General features: G+C 42.0%; 2 protein-coding genes across 2 annotated transcripts in view; both read left to right on the forward strand.

Moving 5' to 3' along the window:
* The first annotated feature begins 317 nt into the window (after positions 1-317).
* Positions 318-12,951, forward strand: pnpla3 (patatin-like phospholipase domain containing 3). Its single transcript, XM_071533034.1, has 9 exons — positions 318-586; positions 1,995-2,227; positions 2,363-2,428; positions 4,919-5,128; positions 7,538-7,598; positions 7,770-7,946; positions 8,946-9,078; positions 9,628-9,735; positions 11,114-12,951. Exons 1-9 carry the CDS (start codon positions 400-402, stop codon positions 11,370-11,372), a joined length of 1,434 nt encoding a protein of 477 aa, XP_071389135.1. The 5' UTR covers positions 318-399; the 3' UTR covers positions 11,373-12,951.
* A 1,300-nt stretch (positions 12,952-14,251) lies between these two features.
* ttll12 (tubulin tyrosine ligase-like family, member 12) overlaps positions 14,252-16,772 on the forward strand; it is a 34,819-nt gene continuing 32,298 nt past the window's right edge. Inside the window, exons 1-3 of the mRNA XM_071533039.1 lie at positions 14,252-14,392; positions 15,052-15,215; positions 15,861-16,059. Of these exons, the coding sequence (XP_071389140.1) occupies positions 14,252-14,392; positions 15,052-15,215; positions 15,861-16,059 (504 nt within the window). The remainder of the gene's footprint in view (positions 14,393-15,051; positions 15,216-15,860; positions 16,060-16,772) is intronic.

A 16,772-nucleotide genomic window follows, 5' to 3' on the forward strand; every position in this document is an offset into this window, starting at 1 on the left:
GATCACGCATGTTTGCGATATTATCTCAAACTACAAGGGTCCAGGAATTTGTCAGGCTGTAAATCACTCTACTTGTCATTTATTAAGCGCATTTCCCTCACGCTACTTTCATTCTGCAGTGGCAAAACAGCAACACACACCGAAGACAAAACGAGGACACACTGCTAAGGGAAACAACACATTTGTACACTTCGGAATTCTGAAATTTCCGACAGCACATGAAGGCAGCATTATCGTTCCAGACACTTCCCCATATAGAACCAGTTGTTTACCTGTAACTCTGCCAGTCAGCTGCTCTCATCATTGGAGGACTGATGCCTGTGTGATCTTTCCACAACAGCGGCACGCAGTCAGCGATCTGTCCCGAAACGAGGCTCCCCAGCCGGGGCATGTCCTGGCATGTTTGACCTAAACGGAGGATGGAACCTGTCTTTCGCCGGTTGCGGGTTCCTGGGGATTTACCACATCGGAGTGGCCAGCTGTCTGCTGGAGAAAGCGCCGTACCTAGTCCAGGGAGCCAGCCGGGTGTACGGGGCCTCGGCCGGCGCCCTCACCGCCGCGGTGCTCGCCAGCCAAGCCTCCATAAGTAAGACAACATGTACGGGCCGGGGAGCCTGAGGTTTTACGCAAGCTTTTACGCAGCAGTTGAGGATTTCCACAAGTCCTCTCTTTTACAAAAATACATTTCACATACAGGCCTGCTTCACAATATGGGTTAGAGATATGGTGTAAAATGTATTTATTCATATAGAGTTAGCCAAAACATATCTTGGATTTACTTTCAGTTACGTTTTCATAGGTTTTACATAGGAGGACAATGCACAAATACATTTTTGGCTATTTTATGTACAAGCATATAACTAACCATTCTGAAGTGAATCTGAAATATAGGCCTGTATATGTTTCTAATATGGGTTCACTTGTTATCTTGTGTAAGTTCAAATTGGAGTTATGATGATAATACTTTAGATATTCCAAGCAACTTATCGCCATACATTGATACTTAATTGTAATATCTCTTTTCTTACGAATATGTTTAGAAATAGGTTTCAGCATATTAAAAAAAATAGACCAAAAATGTATTTATGCATGTAGAGCTGCCAAAATACATTATGGATATACTTTCAGATATGTTTCCATATCTGAAACATAGGAGGGCAATGCAATCCAGTGTTCAATTGAATGTCATGTACATATACAAATACACTTTTGTCGATTTTTAAAAAAATATTTTCAAACATATCTCTGAAACATATTCTGGAGTCAGTGTGAAATATATGTATTTTTTGCAATATGGGTTCATTTGGGATCTTCTGTAAGTTCAGTTATTAGAGTTATAGTGATAATATTTTCAATATTCCAATCTATTTATCACCAAACATAGATGGTTGAATTTTAATATCTCTGTAGCCTACAAGATTAGATGTAACCTATATTTATTTGGCCGCTATCCAAAGTGAGGAACAGCAATGCTTAACCAAATGCCTCTAATAAGATCTGACCATCTATCAGAAGCAGACAGCTGAGCTTAACAGAGAGGGTTTAAGGGCAGACAATGACTTTAATGTATGTGTGTATCTGTTAGAGTTTGGGAATGAAACCACAGGATCGCAAGCCAACATGCCCGGTCTCGCCGTGGAAAGCATGAGTCAGTGAGAGATTCGGTCGAACGTTTCGCTTTCTCTCCCATGCAATCATAAAAAGTGACATGATGTCACCGGGAAGCCGGGGACACGCGTGAGTTGGAGATCGACCTGTGCGCTTTGAACCAATGGGAAACACAGCGGCTCGGTATTCGACAGTGAGCTCACCCTTCACAGTTCACTGAGTTCACTGTCGGTCACTGACTCATGCTGACTTCTGCGAATAAGTCAGCATGTTTTCATTGGCTGTAGATTGACTGGGAATCTTCAAAGTCCTGTCCCCCCTAACTCCCCCTCTCCCCTTCTCTCGCTCTCTCTCTCTCTCTCTCTCCCTCCCTCTCTCTCTCCTAGCTAAATGCTGTGAAGATGTGATCGAGGTGGCGAAGGAGGCCAGGAAGAGGAACCTGGGCCCCCTCCACCCCTCCTTCAACCTGGTCAAGGTGCTGAAGCTGGGCCTGAACCGCGACCTGCCCGCCGACGCCCACACCCTGGCCTCGGGCCGGCTGTGCGTCTCCCTCACCCGGGTGTCCGACGGGGAGAACATCTTGGTGTCTGACTTCAGCTCCAAAGAAGAGCTCATCCAGGTATTTCTCTTGGTTTATGACATGGGCGTCTGTGGGTTATTATCTGGAGGGGCGGACTGGGCTGCTGTGAAGAGAGATGCATGCCACAGGACATGGATTTGTTCTGGTTTAAGCCTGTGCTCTGTCTGTCCGCAGGCCCTGGTCTGTAGCTGCTTCATCCCCATCTACTGCGGGCTGATCCCTCCGTCCTTCAGAGGAGTGGTAGGTGTCTCTGGTTGAATTCCCCCATCAACATTCTAGCTCTGTTTTCCCTTTGGCTGCACAATTCATCGTAGATAATCATATATCGCGATTTTATGTTTCCACGATTAATAGTCATGTCATTTGGCGATATTGAAGTGTTTGTTAAAGGTGTGGTAGCCTGTATCTTACATTACATGTGACCAATCACAACCATTGAATGGGCAACATGCAGCCATGTCACAAAACAAAGGTTAAGATGGAGAGGCAGGTAGCTCCAGTGGGAAAGAAAGAGAGAAACCTTACATAGACCGTCTTTGGAAAAACGCAGCGTTAGAGAGGAAAATGAACATGATTATCTGTCATTTGGAGAATCAGAATCAGAAAAATGTTATTGCCATGCAACAGATGGTTGATAGGAATTTGTCTTGGTGTTGCATAAACAGCAACAACAACAGCAACAACGGAGACAACAACAATAAACCCCTTGTCGCCATAGACCGGCACCATTTATGAGATACTTTGTTTTTAAACCAGATGACAAAAAAAAGTACAGATTCTATGCAAAGTTTGCCTTGGGGTTGTAGCTGCACCCCAAAGTAATAAAGTAGTAATTTATGTATTATTTGAATTTTGTAAAATAAGATCCAGAATGAATAAGAGTCAAAACAAGACTTTCTAGCTGCTGCTACTTTGAGAAACTGCACTGATAAAAAGTGAAGATAAATGTTAGAAAGTAATTTTGTTTCCTGAAACAGAACCAAATAATCATGATTGATAATTGTTATCACGATTAGCAAAATAATCTGCATTACCATTTTTTCCATAATTGTGCAGCCCTAGTTTCTGTCTCCACTTTTGCCTTCACTTTGACTTATCAGCTGCTATTGGACTTTGACGGTGAACAGGAGGGGTGACTGACTTTATCTAAAAATTGTGCAACGGTGTGAGTGTGTGTGTCTTTGTCTATCTGTGTTGCTCTGTTTGCCAGCAGTAGTCAATCCGTGCGTAGACCTACGTCCTATTTCCTTTGGCAGGTCAGGCAGAATCCTAACTAAATCCACCAGATTGGATTCGGACACTTGGGACCAGAGTCCAGACAGAAAGAGTCACTGGGGCAGAAGAGACAGAGAGACAATCCTCTGAAACATGTGCTGCATTCGAGCCTGGACTCTCTCTCTCTCTCTCTCTCTCTGCCTCTCTGTGGTCTTCTAACTGTATTTCACACACTCTGAATGGAGGCTGTTGTCCGGGTCTCTCTGATGACTGGAGACAAAGTTCAACCTAAAGACCACAGTGCTTACAGTGTGTCCTATAAGTAGCTGCAGGATTCAGTTTTACAGTCGGCTATTTAGAGAACTCCCTCCGCTGCGGGGCTTGGTAATGAATTCTGTACATTGTGTACTTTTCACTTCCTAGATCTCTCGCTGGCTTAAAGCCTCCTTCAGCTGACTCATTACCTCTGTGCCTCAATGTGCATTAACTCTGCACATATTGTCACGTTTTCCTCTGGACTAATACCATAGGGGAGAATAGACAAACACTAGGAATAATAGTCTAAAAATAATACTTAATTTGTGTAACACTTTTTTGAAACAAAGTTCTTCACAATCAAAACAAACAGAAGACACAAGCATAGTGTGAATCTCAATATACACATTTCATTATCTTTCCCTCTATTTCCCCGTTGACCTATATTTCATCAGACTGACCTTTCAAACAGGAAAACAAAACACAGAGGCTGCATTTTTTCACCCATTTTGTCATCTGCCAGCGTCTGTGCCACGCCGAATGGGATTTTAGAGCTGGCATTTAGAATAAGGTTAATTCCCCCTCTATGACATTTTAAGCGCATTAAATCAGAAAGCCTTCCTTTCATTTTCTGATCGGACCTTGAAATGAGACCGGAGCGTTTCATTACATTCACTCATGCCTACAAAGATTTTAGTGTTGGAGAGATGTAATGATTTGAGATGGTGTTTTTTTTTTTCTGAAATGTCTCGTGTGAGATGCCTTAACTCCAAGCTCCGAGCAAGTGCTGGCCACAAAATATGGGAATGGTTTCAAATTTGTGACCAAAATTTGTAAATACAAATAACCGCTTGTGTCGAGTTAGGGGCTTCACAGTAAATTAGCGGTAGCTATAAATGCATTACATTTTAATACCGTTCTACAATTCTCTATGTATACTGTATCTGTGCCTGTTAAATAAATTCAATAAAAATAGAAAATGCATTGCGTGAAAATATCGCAACCCAATCCGTCAAAAAAGTTGAAACTTGCTGAACTTTTGAGAGAGTGCAGGTAAACATCATCCGCTAATGGATTATATCAGCCAATGAAATTTGTACCAACTGCTTCAAAAGGTTTGGAGCCCCGCCCACAACAACGCAGCCTAGCTGGTTTCAATGCAGACTTGTTTCTGAATTTGACGGATGCCAAATGTCCCAAGTGAGCACCACCTTATGCAGGGATGAAATCTCTTCACTGACTCAATCTCTTCCTCTGTAGCGTTACGTGGACGGGGGCATCAGCAACAACCTCCCCCAGTCGGAGCTGAAGAACACCATCACCATCTCTCCGTTTTCGGGCGAGAGCGACATCTGTCCCCGGGACAACTCCACCAGCTTCCACGAGCTGCGCTTCACCAACACCAGCATCCAGATGAACCTGGGCAACATGTACCGCCTCAGCAAGGCCTTGTTCCCACCAGAACCCAAGGTAGGAGTCTAGAGGGTGCGATCAAAAAGATGAAGACTGATGACTTTTAAAGTGTTTGACAAGAATAACAGTAAACATGTCTTCCCCCACGAATGATTAAGTCCTCATCTGGGCCAATCAGTAACAAATATGTCACCTTGTTTTGATCTGTCATTTTGTCATTTTGAATGCTGGAGTGTAGCGGTGAGATGCATCATTTCCCCAAGTTTTGTCAAAATCAGTCTTGAGATATTGCGCATGACACATGGATGAGCGAACAAATGATGTAGTGCCCCCCTCCCTTTGGGCTGATCAGTGTATGAAAAATTGAAAATGTGAAAACGCAGTGGTGAGATGCATCATTCCCCTGAGTTTCAGCAAAATCCAACAAGTAAACAAACATTGTAGCGCCCCTTTAGGCCCCTTATCAGTGCAAAATGAGACGCACCATTCCCTTAAGTTTCATGAAAATCCAATCAGTGGCGTCTAAGATATTGTGCGTGACATACAGACTATTAAACAAATGTTGTCGGCCCCTTAACACCTCAAACCACTTGAGAGCGTACAAGAATCTTTGCCTTGGTTCGACCGAGACTTGACCAAAATCGTTCCAAAGGAAGGGTCATAGTTTTTGCGGCACTACTTTTTTGTTTCACCTTCTCCGTTTCCTCCACTGCCCCCTTTACCGCTCAGTTATCAGTAGAAGCTCGGTGTACTTTTGGTTCTATTTCCCTATTGCGATTTTTCCCCCCCCTTATCCCATGTTTCCCCTCATTGTTCCCTCTTGTTGCGATGACGTTAGGTAACTTGTCAGATGAGGTGACCTTCAACCCTGCTGGGGTAGATCTCTTTTGCTGTGTTGTTATTGTACAGCCTGCCTCCTCAGCACTCCCCTCACGTGTGTGTGTGGGGTGCTGTGCCGTCTGGACCTCAAGATTATGTAATTCGGTTCGCAAATCTCTGTGTGTTCTTACGACATTCTTGGAACGAGGAACTGCCTCTCCGTACCACACGACCTAAAAACCGCAGGGAAACTAATCTGCTCATACGCACTCAAGCTGTCAACACACACACACACACACACCATAATGACGTTTAATCAGCCCATATGAACTACTCACTGCAAACACACACGCATCTTGGCTCATGCATTACCGATGTAGAAATACAAAGAATTTGAACATCAGATAACGGAGCAAACTGTGTATTCTGACCTGCGACCCCTAGTCAGACTGTTTCGGCCAATGCGGGAGCTGTAAGAACCTCTGCTGATGTCAGCTTTACCTCTTTTACTGAAACGTTTGCACTTGTGCAATAACAAACTGACTCTGAGGATGCGGTGGTACCACAGTGACAGGGATGGGACATGTCATTAACCAATAAGATGATGATTCTCTTACAGATTTATAAGTTAGATAATGAAAAGATCTGCTGTTGACTTTCTATCAGACATTAATACTGAATAAAGTATCTCAGGTGCATCTCTTCATATCACCCTCCTGCTTGGTGCTTTGCCAAGAACTATAAACAGATTATAGAATCTAATCTAAGAAAAACATGGGAATGGCAGCACTCCAAAAGACATAAAAAAAATGTTAAAGAAATATCTATGAAAAACAGAAGAATGGCAGCGCTCAAAGACTTGTAAGAAGTCTTTCTTAAACTCTTCTGTAAGTAGACTTCTTTTAAAAGTCTTTCGGGGCGCAGACATTCCCATAATTTCCGTGGATTTTTTTTTTTAGAAGTCATGGATATTTCTTTTTCGTCCACTTTATTTTTATTTTTTTTTATATTTTATTTTGCTTTTTCAAAGCCAAACACAATAACAAACAGCATATAACCAACAAACGACTGTACAAAGTCAACAAGACAGCAAACAATAAACAAATGAAAGTTAAAATCAAATAGACACCTTCCAAAATAACAACAAAATAATATAAATAAACAAAACATTGAGAGACACAGGGCAACTTCTCACCTCAAGAATCATATGGTCAAGCACATCATCAATGCAGGAAGACTATACAGAGGCACAATCAATCTGGTGCGATGGGAGGTTTTCCATATAATCCACAAAGGGTTGCCATATCTTGTAAAATGTTTTACTCTTATTCCTCAACCAGTAAGTTATTTTCTCTAGGGGTATACAGCTATTAATTTCAGAGAGCCACATTCCAATTGGGAGCGGGGCATCTGATTTCTATTTTAACACAATAAATTTTTTAAGCAATGGCCAGCAAAATTTCTGTGAGCCTTATAGCCTTAAATTTTATCAATCTATATCTAGAGTTTAAAGTAGAGGTGACACCATCTCTGCACAAGTCACTCCATAGTTCCCCACCCAGATTTATTCCCAGGTCTTTCTCCCTTTCGTGCACTTTATTGATTCAGTGTCTTTCTCACATAAGATTTACTTCTTTCTTTCGCTAGGTAATGGCAGAGATGTGTCAGAACGGTTACAAGGACGCTCTGCGGTTCCTTGAAGACAACAGTGAGTATCTTAGTGTTATGGCACCATGATGACTCTCCAATAATGTATCGTTTTGTGATTACATATCATACCCAGTTGCGTTGTATCCCTATCAGCCTCTATCTCTTCATCGCCGTTTATAAATAGCTCAACCTTTGCAACATGTGAGTGATGTCATGTTTGTGACGGCAGACCTGCTGCTGCTGGAGTGTCCGACCGCTGGCCCCGCCCCCTCGGAGCCCCCGCCCACCTGCTGCTGCAAACACACCGAAACCACAAAGGAGTGGGTGCTGCGGCGGCTCCACCTGCTGCGCAAGCAACACTGGTGGCTGGATGAGCAGATCGACCTGCCAACGCACATCAAGAAAGGTGGGAGGTCGTCTCAGACTCTCTTGGCTTTGAGGGAAGTTTATGCCCATTAATGTCACTGCGGCAGTATTTGGTTTTTTACTTCTCCATAGCACAAAATGGCCATAATATATCTGTGGGGGGTTGATAGGGTTGTCTATCAATACCAGTGACTCAACGATTTCTCTACCAAATGCTGAGATTTCAGGCTTTCAAGTCACTTTCCACCGGCCTGTACTCTTGTTTTGGAACAAAGAGTCCCCACACACTGAAATAAAAAAAAACAACACTCCCAATTAGGGCTGATCAATAATTCAATATTATCATTTATCGTTTTTCAGTGGAACCATATCATGATGATATGATGATATTGTCATATCGTGATACACAATTCTGCTGTCTAAATTGATGATAGCAAGCAAATTATATTTAAAAACTGAGACAAAATGAGGTATGAAATATTTTATTTGAGTTTTTTTGACATCACACCTAACATTACCATGCAGTTCAATGCAATGAACATCAGCTTGATTATTTAACATGTGATTTTGCATATGTAAGCCATATTATCATATGTATCCATATGAAAACATTCTGTACTTAATCACCCAACTTTACTCCCAATCCCCCGCGATTGCTATGAGCAAGCGACCAGCAAGGCGTTTCAGCTACGAAGCATAAAAAGCCTTGTCCTCAAGCCAAAAATGCAAATGACAAAGCAGTATTATTATTCCAGTATTTTGCATGGTGATATATCACCTCTTCATGAGACATTTTTATTGGATCTCCACTCCTAATTTTGTTATCTTACTTGTCTCTATGTGAAATCGTTTGTGGAAAGCTGTGCCACAGACTTGTGTAGGAGGAGATAAGTTCTATCAATGTTGCTGCAATTCCTACTGATCGCCAATAGAGGTCAAAGATCATATATTACGTAATGCCCCTCTAACTGATATCTTTATAATGATGTCATTATGTCAGCTGATGACTTATATGTCCTGGTGTCTGTGTGTGTGTCAGTTTTCTGTGAAGCTTGCCAAGACAAGCCCGGCCTGTACGCCAAGGTGTCGGAGATGCTGCCGATGAGAGTGGCCTCCTACATGCTCATGCCCTACACACTTCCAGTCCAGTCGGCCTACTCAGTGGCCCAGAGGTGAGTGTAGTCCTACACACACACACACACACACACACACACACACACACAGCCCGCATTTGGTAGTGTTCCCAGCAAGCGAGTGGCAGTGCTGTCGGCTTCAAACAAGCAAGACTGCACTCCACTGCAAACCTAAAAAGTGCCAGTGTAATCATATGCAGAGTTTCCTGGCTTAACTAACAATTAATGCATTACACAGAGACTCCCTCTAGTGGTCAAGATATAGACGTACATGGCTGAGACTCTGTGTCCACCAGGAACTTAGCTTTACAGCACTGGTTTCTTCTTTTTCCCATTATCTTCAGGGATAAGAGTGGTGCTGCACTGAGATCATAAGCAAGTTTTTAGCACCCAGAGCGTCAACAGAAGTTATTTTATTAATATTTCAGTTTTAAGCAAAAGAGCACCGCACTTCACAGACCGGTTTCCACACATCCCACATTTACATTTAGGGCTGCAAGCTAAAACTGCGGTGCCTTGAGGCCGCAGCAGCTACCAGTTCTCACCTGTACCTTGACAGTCTGTAATTCCCGCTCTGCCCCGGCCCAGGTTTGTGGAGTGGATCCCCGAGGTGCCCGCTGATGTGCGCTGGCTGTTTGGGGTGGCGGGCGACGTGTACCGACAGACCTGGAGAGGAGCAACAGCAAACCCCAACAGGTAAGAGATGACTGGGGATGGGACAATAACCGCCGGTATTACTGTGTATAAGTCTTAGGCATCCAAGAGTTTTTATATAAATTCTTAGATGTTTATTAATTTTTTTCTGCATTAGTGTGTCAGTGTACTGCTCTTTATAGTACATTTTTTGATATTTAGAAACTTTTCATTTAATTATTTTTGAAAGCATCTTCGCTTTACTTTTTTTCTTTTACATGTGCCTAAGACTTTTGCACAGTACTGTGTATATGTAAAACAATAATGGTGAGGACATTTTCTCCAAAAGGGGGAGTGCTCTAATACATGTTTTATTCATGTTACTGATTGAGTTAAAGTGGCTGCAGGACAGTATAGTGCTTTGTTTATTTTAGATACTGTCTGTATTTGGATTTTTATTTGTGTCCTTACAGTTTCTATAAGCTACACCAGCATTTTATTATTTTGTTTTTTAAGAAAGTGGAATGTCAACAGTCAAATGTCAAATGATTGATATGATAAATTTGTTTTTAATTAATTGAAGCCTAGTACAGTACTGTTTAGAACGTATTCATCTTTTTAATAATTATCAGTATTGGCACAGGCCTATAGATGACTACTGCCTTATTCATGAGTTTTGGATAGAGTCTACAGAATGTATTTGAATCTTGTAGCGAGATGCTGACGCTTTATAAAAAACATTTCAAGTGTGCTCAGGCAAAAAGGTTCAGGATCTGGCAACTTGATCTCCTCACTCATCTCATATTAACTAACACATTTCAGAGCAAGCTGCTTCACCAGCGCACATCAAAAACGGCTTTTGCAAACTTTATCAAAGCAAAAAAGCAAAAACGTTTGATTAAATTATCAAGCTTTCGGTCCTACATGCATCCCTTAGGCTTAAATGAGGATTTCGATATGAAAGCTGTGTTGTAAACAGAGTTTTTTTAGGTACTGCATACATATATTTGATGATAGCTTATGACCACTGTTTGCGCATGTAACTGTCCCTATGTGTAAATATGTAAATATGTATGTACTGCTTTCTGTATGGCTTTTGTGCACTATATGCTGTTTGTCTCGATGGATATATTTGTGCAGTATATCCTTATAAAACTACAAAAACTCTGAAAAAGATCACTAGAAAAGAATATGTGGCACAATTGATTAGGCTGTTTGAGGCGGTTCTTACATATACCTGCCCATATATTTGCACTGACTGTATGTCCTGATGAAACTCAAGTAGGACCAAAAGCTTCACAATTTAATTTATATTTATATTTTCTTTGTTTTCCTTCCTCAGTACTGCCTTTCTTGCAGCATCTCAGAGTCTTTTCTTATAGCAGCCTGTTTTGAAATGAATGAAACAAACCAATAATCGTCCGTGTGTTCGACTCCACAGTGAGCCGTACCTGAGGAAGTGCCTGAGCCTGCCCCCGTCTGCGGAGAGCGACGGACGCGTGGAGAGAGACAAGCTCGTGGCTCTCTCCGCCCTGGACCTGCACAGCAACTACTGGGAAATCCCCAACTCTACCTCCTCCTCCTCTTCCTCCTCCTCGTCCCACCACCACCACCCTCCCAGCACCCCCCTCACACCCAGCCCCTCTCCTCGACAGGTCTGCTTCTTTGTCGGCTCGCGGGACGAACCCCCCAGTCAGTGAAAAAGACACGGGACCGGACACTTTTATCATATTCCAGCTCTCTCCCGCTCCTGATCAGTCCTGACGTCTGGTTAGAGGAGATCTGTGAGGAGCCGGACAGTAATTTGACAGATGAGATCGAACTTATGAATCCGTGTGGTTGAACCAATGGCCGATGGTTTTGTTGGTGTTATGGACACAGTGACGTCTCTGACTCTGAACACTCCAGGCTGCACCAAGTGCGTTGTGTTTTAATGAGTGCTGACAGTGTCACTACTCTCTCAGGATGTTTTATGACCTGTTTTATCGTGTGACACGGCAACGTGTCTAGTTTTACCAACTAACTACAACTCGACCTACCTAGTTGTCTGTATTAAATTCGTTCAGATGTAGCATTCATTCCTCATTCCAGTGCACCAGCTTTATCTTTGACAAAATGGAAGTATGTGCTGAATATAACTTTACTGAATCAAGTCTGTTGTTTCTTCTCAAGTGCCTCTCTCTCTGTCTGTCTGTTTGTCTTCTTCATCGTGTCTGTTGGTCGTCACGGTTACGCGATACCCCCAGGTGCCAATAGAGGGCTTTCGGGTGACGTAGTGCAACTTCTGGCGGCCATATTGGAGGTCCTGAGATCTTGTGAACTGCCGGTTGCGTTTCTAAACGTACAACTTCATCTCAACAGCATTCAACAGACAGGGTTAATCCCTGTGCTGTTTTCTGACAGGGACCAATGTTAACATTAAAATTGGTCGTTTTGCTAAATTAGCCTGCTGGCTAGCTAGCTAGCTAACAATACTAATATCTGGCTGTTCAGGCAGAAACTTTTAGTTCAGGTTAACTGAGCTGACAAGACAGTTTACTGTGTCACAGCAACTTAAATTTGGAAACAAATCTATTTTATGAGACCATTTACTTTACTTACTTATAACATCATTCACTTGACCTACACCAACACCACAACAATCTTTTTCAAGCATCCTTCATTTTCTAGTCCAGTGTTTATATATTTACCCATTATTTGTGCATTAGGCTTAAGTCATTTCTCTAATGGACCTCCATGATGGTGCCAGATGTGGTTGTTTGGAGATTTGTGACACAACTGCAAAGCCTCTATTGGTTTCATTGTTTCGTTTGACTTAAAATTGCCAAATTCAAAACACTGATGCCACCCAGACCTGTAGTGCAACAGTGTTACTGCAAGGTGCAGTACTGAAAATGTCTGCAGTGTGGCATCTACATCTCTGTATGTCAATGTTATCAGTGCACATTGCCTGACCTTCAACTTGTGAACCTATTTTTCTTGTTGCTTATCACTTGAATATCATTTTTTGTTCATACACTGTGATATTCTGTTTTAAATTTGAACAATTTCAAAATTTGGTCTGGTGTTCTGTTTTTGAGTGGAGACTTCTAAGTTTTTATTCCAAGTTCAATAATTACTATTTAATAAGAACGTACATAATAAGAAAGTACTGTGGTTAAACCTGGTATGAATTTGGATAGTTTTTGAATGTGTTTGTTTTCTTATTGAACTCCTCTACTCAGAGAGCTGGTGCAGTGGTCAAGACCCCCATGGATTGAGCCACACATTCCCCTGGTCACCTGGACTGAATTATTATAATAAAATAATAATAACCTCTATTTGTATAGCACCTTTCATAGACAACATGCAGCTCAAAGTGCTTTACATCAATAGAAGGGAGATTTAAAAAAACAAAAAACAGATAACAAGCAAAATGTATTGCATTAAAGGAATCAAATCCAAGTAAAATAGAAAGATAAAAGCACACAATCAAATGAAACAGTTAAAATGAAGGCTGATTAAAAGCTAAGCTGAAAAGATACATTTTTAGCAGACGTTTGAAAATGCTTACAGAGCCTGTCTAATATTCTTTGGCAGGGTGTTCCACAGTTTAGGAGCAGAGTTAAAAAAAAAAAAGAAGAAAAAAAAGGCTGCACCCCCAATCTTCTTTTCAGTGGGATTTTGTACAACAAACCAGCAGTAGAGGACCTGAGGGATCTTGATGGTCCTAAGCCATTAAGAGCTTTGTATACAAGTAAAAGAACTTTAAAATCGATTCTAAAGGACAGTGGGAGCCAGTGCAATGAGGCTAAAACCGGAGTGATATGCTCTCGGTTCCTTGTTTTTGTTAAAAGTCTAGCTGCAGAGTTTGAGATAAGCTGAAGCCTCTCGATATACTTTTTAGGGAGGCTGGTAAAAAGGGTGTTGCAGAAGTCTAGGCTACTTGTAACAAACGTTCTGGGTTAGGAAGGGCCGTTTGCAAATATTTCTAAGATGAAAGAATGCTGTTCTGAAAGAATGCTGTTATATCAGGATTTCACTCTTTCCTGGATGTGCCCTTCTCAAATATCCTCTCCTGTCTAAAACAAAAAAGGAAAATGTGATACTTTTATTTCCTTACATGTGGGGAGTAATGTAAGCTACATGTAATGAGTGATTTCCTGCAATAATTACCAGTTGAGATTAGAAACCAACACATTTCTTCTTCACCCATGCTTGCACAATCAGTAGGGGAAGGTGCATCAAACTGTGGCAGGTGGTAGGTTTGAATCCCAGACCAGCTGGTGAAATCTGGACAGGGAAAGAGAACATAAGAAACACTCTCCTCTCCCTCAAAAACTGCTATAGGTGCCCTTGAGCAAGGCACCCAACTCCCAGTTGTTCCAGTCCAACTGTTGGTTCTACTGGGCAGTTCCCAGGTTTGAAGATGTGTTTTTGAAGCAGAGAGCTGCAGAAAAAAAACATCATAGGTGCTCAGGTCTACTTTTCCCAGTTTAAGTGCAATCCCCCCACAATGCACTGCTCGCTCAGCTGTCAAACTCCCGACTTCCTGGTTCGCTCCTTGCCAACACGTGAAAAACACCCACAGCTAGCCACAATGCCAACAAACACCGGGATAATGAATGGAGACGAGAACGAGGAGTTTAATGCTTTCCTGGCTTTGCACGCTGCGGCACTGCACGCCTCCAGAATACCCCAAATTTACTGGAAGAGCCTGTACTACAAAATTGTCAACGAGGTCTGAACCCTGCTAGCTAACATGCTACCTAGTTAGTGTTAACAACGAAACATTAATGCTGTGCAAAACAGACATGCTGATGTGACAGGATCATTCATTATCCTCACTTAACAATTAGAATACAACATTATCTTGTGTTATGACTGGATAGTTAGCTGACATTTGCGAGTACCGTTGCAACACGAGCCCCGATATGTTCAGACTTTAGCGCCGAACTCCATTCACAAATCTGGCAGCTCAAAGTTTTCTTGCTTATCGGCAAATGTACTCATCGGATAGAACATGACTTAAGAACTTTTCCAAGGCATACAAATAATACACCAAGCAGCATGCTATTTCAATTTCAACCTTTATAGTTGGTTCACAGGTACCGACAATTACTGTGAAGTTAGGCTATTTTGGGGTTAGAAAATAGGAGGCAGACCAATTGTAAAACTTATATTTTATTGAAACGAGTGCTTCTTTGAGTATTGAATGTATGCCGAATTGAAGAGTGGACCCTAACACTTCCTAAAACGTTTTAAATCGGATTCTAACAGGGGCACACGGAGGAAAAGAAGTAAACTTTAACATTTTTGATAGGTTTTTGAATAGACGTTAGGTTTCTGTATTCTTTCCTATTTATTCTCATTCATAAAGTGATCTGATGTCTGTCCTAGATTTATGATGCCGGGGAAGTGTTCGGGATCATGCAGGTCCACGCAGAAGGCGAGCAGGAGGATGCAGAGGACGGGGAGAGGCGGAGGGACAATCCTGCAGCAGAGATCACCTGTAAGGTGGTGGTGACCCGGGACAGCGGGCTGCAAGCCTCAGAGCCGACCAGGTGAGGGCGCTAGAGTCTATTATCATTCCATTTAGGTTACAAAAAAGCAGACCAAATAGGCATATTTCCATTTGGCTAAACCTAAATTCAAAATATGGTCTTTAATTCTAAATAATGTGAGGAGCAGGTGAGTGTGAGGAATTTGGATTTGTACTAATTCTTACAGCTCAGGCAGATATTAAGGAGCCAGGAAAATATTTATGACATAATGCCTCACAAGGTCAGAGATAATACATGAGGGAGAATAATGAATCCCACATAGAATAAGAAAGAATAATAATGGAAGTATTTATCCGCATTAATTCACATTACAACAATCAACAGATGTATCAGTGTTTAGTTTACTAATGCCATGATTTATTATAAATGGCCGTCACCATTACAGATTTCCTTGTTGTTAAGGGATTTTGTTCTTACTTTTACAGACATCTTTTACTATGGAAGATGAAACTTTAGACTTTAATCAGGATAGCTGAACTGAGCTGTCTTTGGGAATGAATTACAACTGAGAATAAATATTGCATTTTTGTGCTGCCACCTCCACCTTTTCGGAGAAGGAGAGGCCAAATTCCCATGTTGTTTTTAGAGTCTTTATAATAATCATTGCTTTTATTTTCTGTCCATCTGTCCACCCTCCTCCTGCAGTGTTTTCCTGGTGGACCATGCGTGGACGTACCGCGTGGATCACGCCCGGCAGCAGCTGGAGCAGATCCCCGGCCTGCTGCCCAGGATGGCGGCCCTCATGGGGCTGGACTTCCACGGAGAGGCTCCCGACCCGGACACGGTGGAGCTGGTGATGGAGCGCATGTGGAAGTACAACCAGACCTACCAGCTGTCCCAGGGGGTATGATGGGAAACGCATCTTTCCACCTCCCTTCCCCCCTTTGAAGAATAATAGAATCGAAATAACGTCTATTTTTGCCATCGCTCGATTCAGTGTTCTCTTTAAAGTGATGTTGAACTTTACTAGTACCTTGGGTTGTGTATCTTCCTCCATGATAAAACCCCCAAATCAGTGATTATCTGTTATCTGTTGCTCTGGTAGAGGAGATTGGAGAATTGTGTTGTTTTTCTCTCTCCATTCACTGCCATTATATGGAGAAACAGACCTGAAAATCACACTTCTGGCACATAAACAAACAGCGAAATCCGGTCGGATGAATCTTATGGAAATAGTAAGTTTATCAACAATTGTAAATAGGTGAAAAAAGGTGGGATGACAAGACTTTGACAAAGCAGATTCAGCCAGTATATAAACGAGTGTGAGGGAAATTCTTCTATTTGTAAGAGAGTTGCTAAGTCTCAGAAGAATAATTCAATGTAGATGTGATGAATCAATTCTTTATTCATGCAGCAATGGGGAGAAGTACATGACAACAAGGTCAGTAGTTTTCTGAAAGGGATTATCAGTGTTGTAGTTTTTATACAGTGAAAGAAACAAGTCTAAGGGCATGTGTGGGTGTTGCAAGATAACCTTTGTCATCGGCACAGGATCTGCATAACCATGTCTCTTCTTTTGGCGTTAGAGCTTCCTCTTTCCAGTTGGGAGTAAGCACA

The sequence above is a fragment of the Centroberyx affinis genome, unplaced genomic scaffold, assembly GCF_046629955.1.
Source record: "Centroberyx affinis isolate AG114_WGS23_722 - 3 ecotype Tasmania unplaced genomic scaffold, CSIRO-AGI_Caff_v1 ptg002311l_1, whole genome shotgun sequence".
NCBI classification, from domain to species: Eukaryota; Metazoa; Chordata; class Actinopteri; order Beryciformes; family Berycidae; genus Centroberyx; species Centroberyx affinis.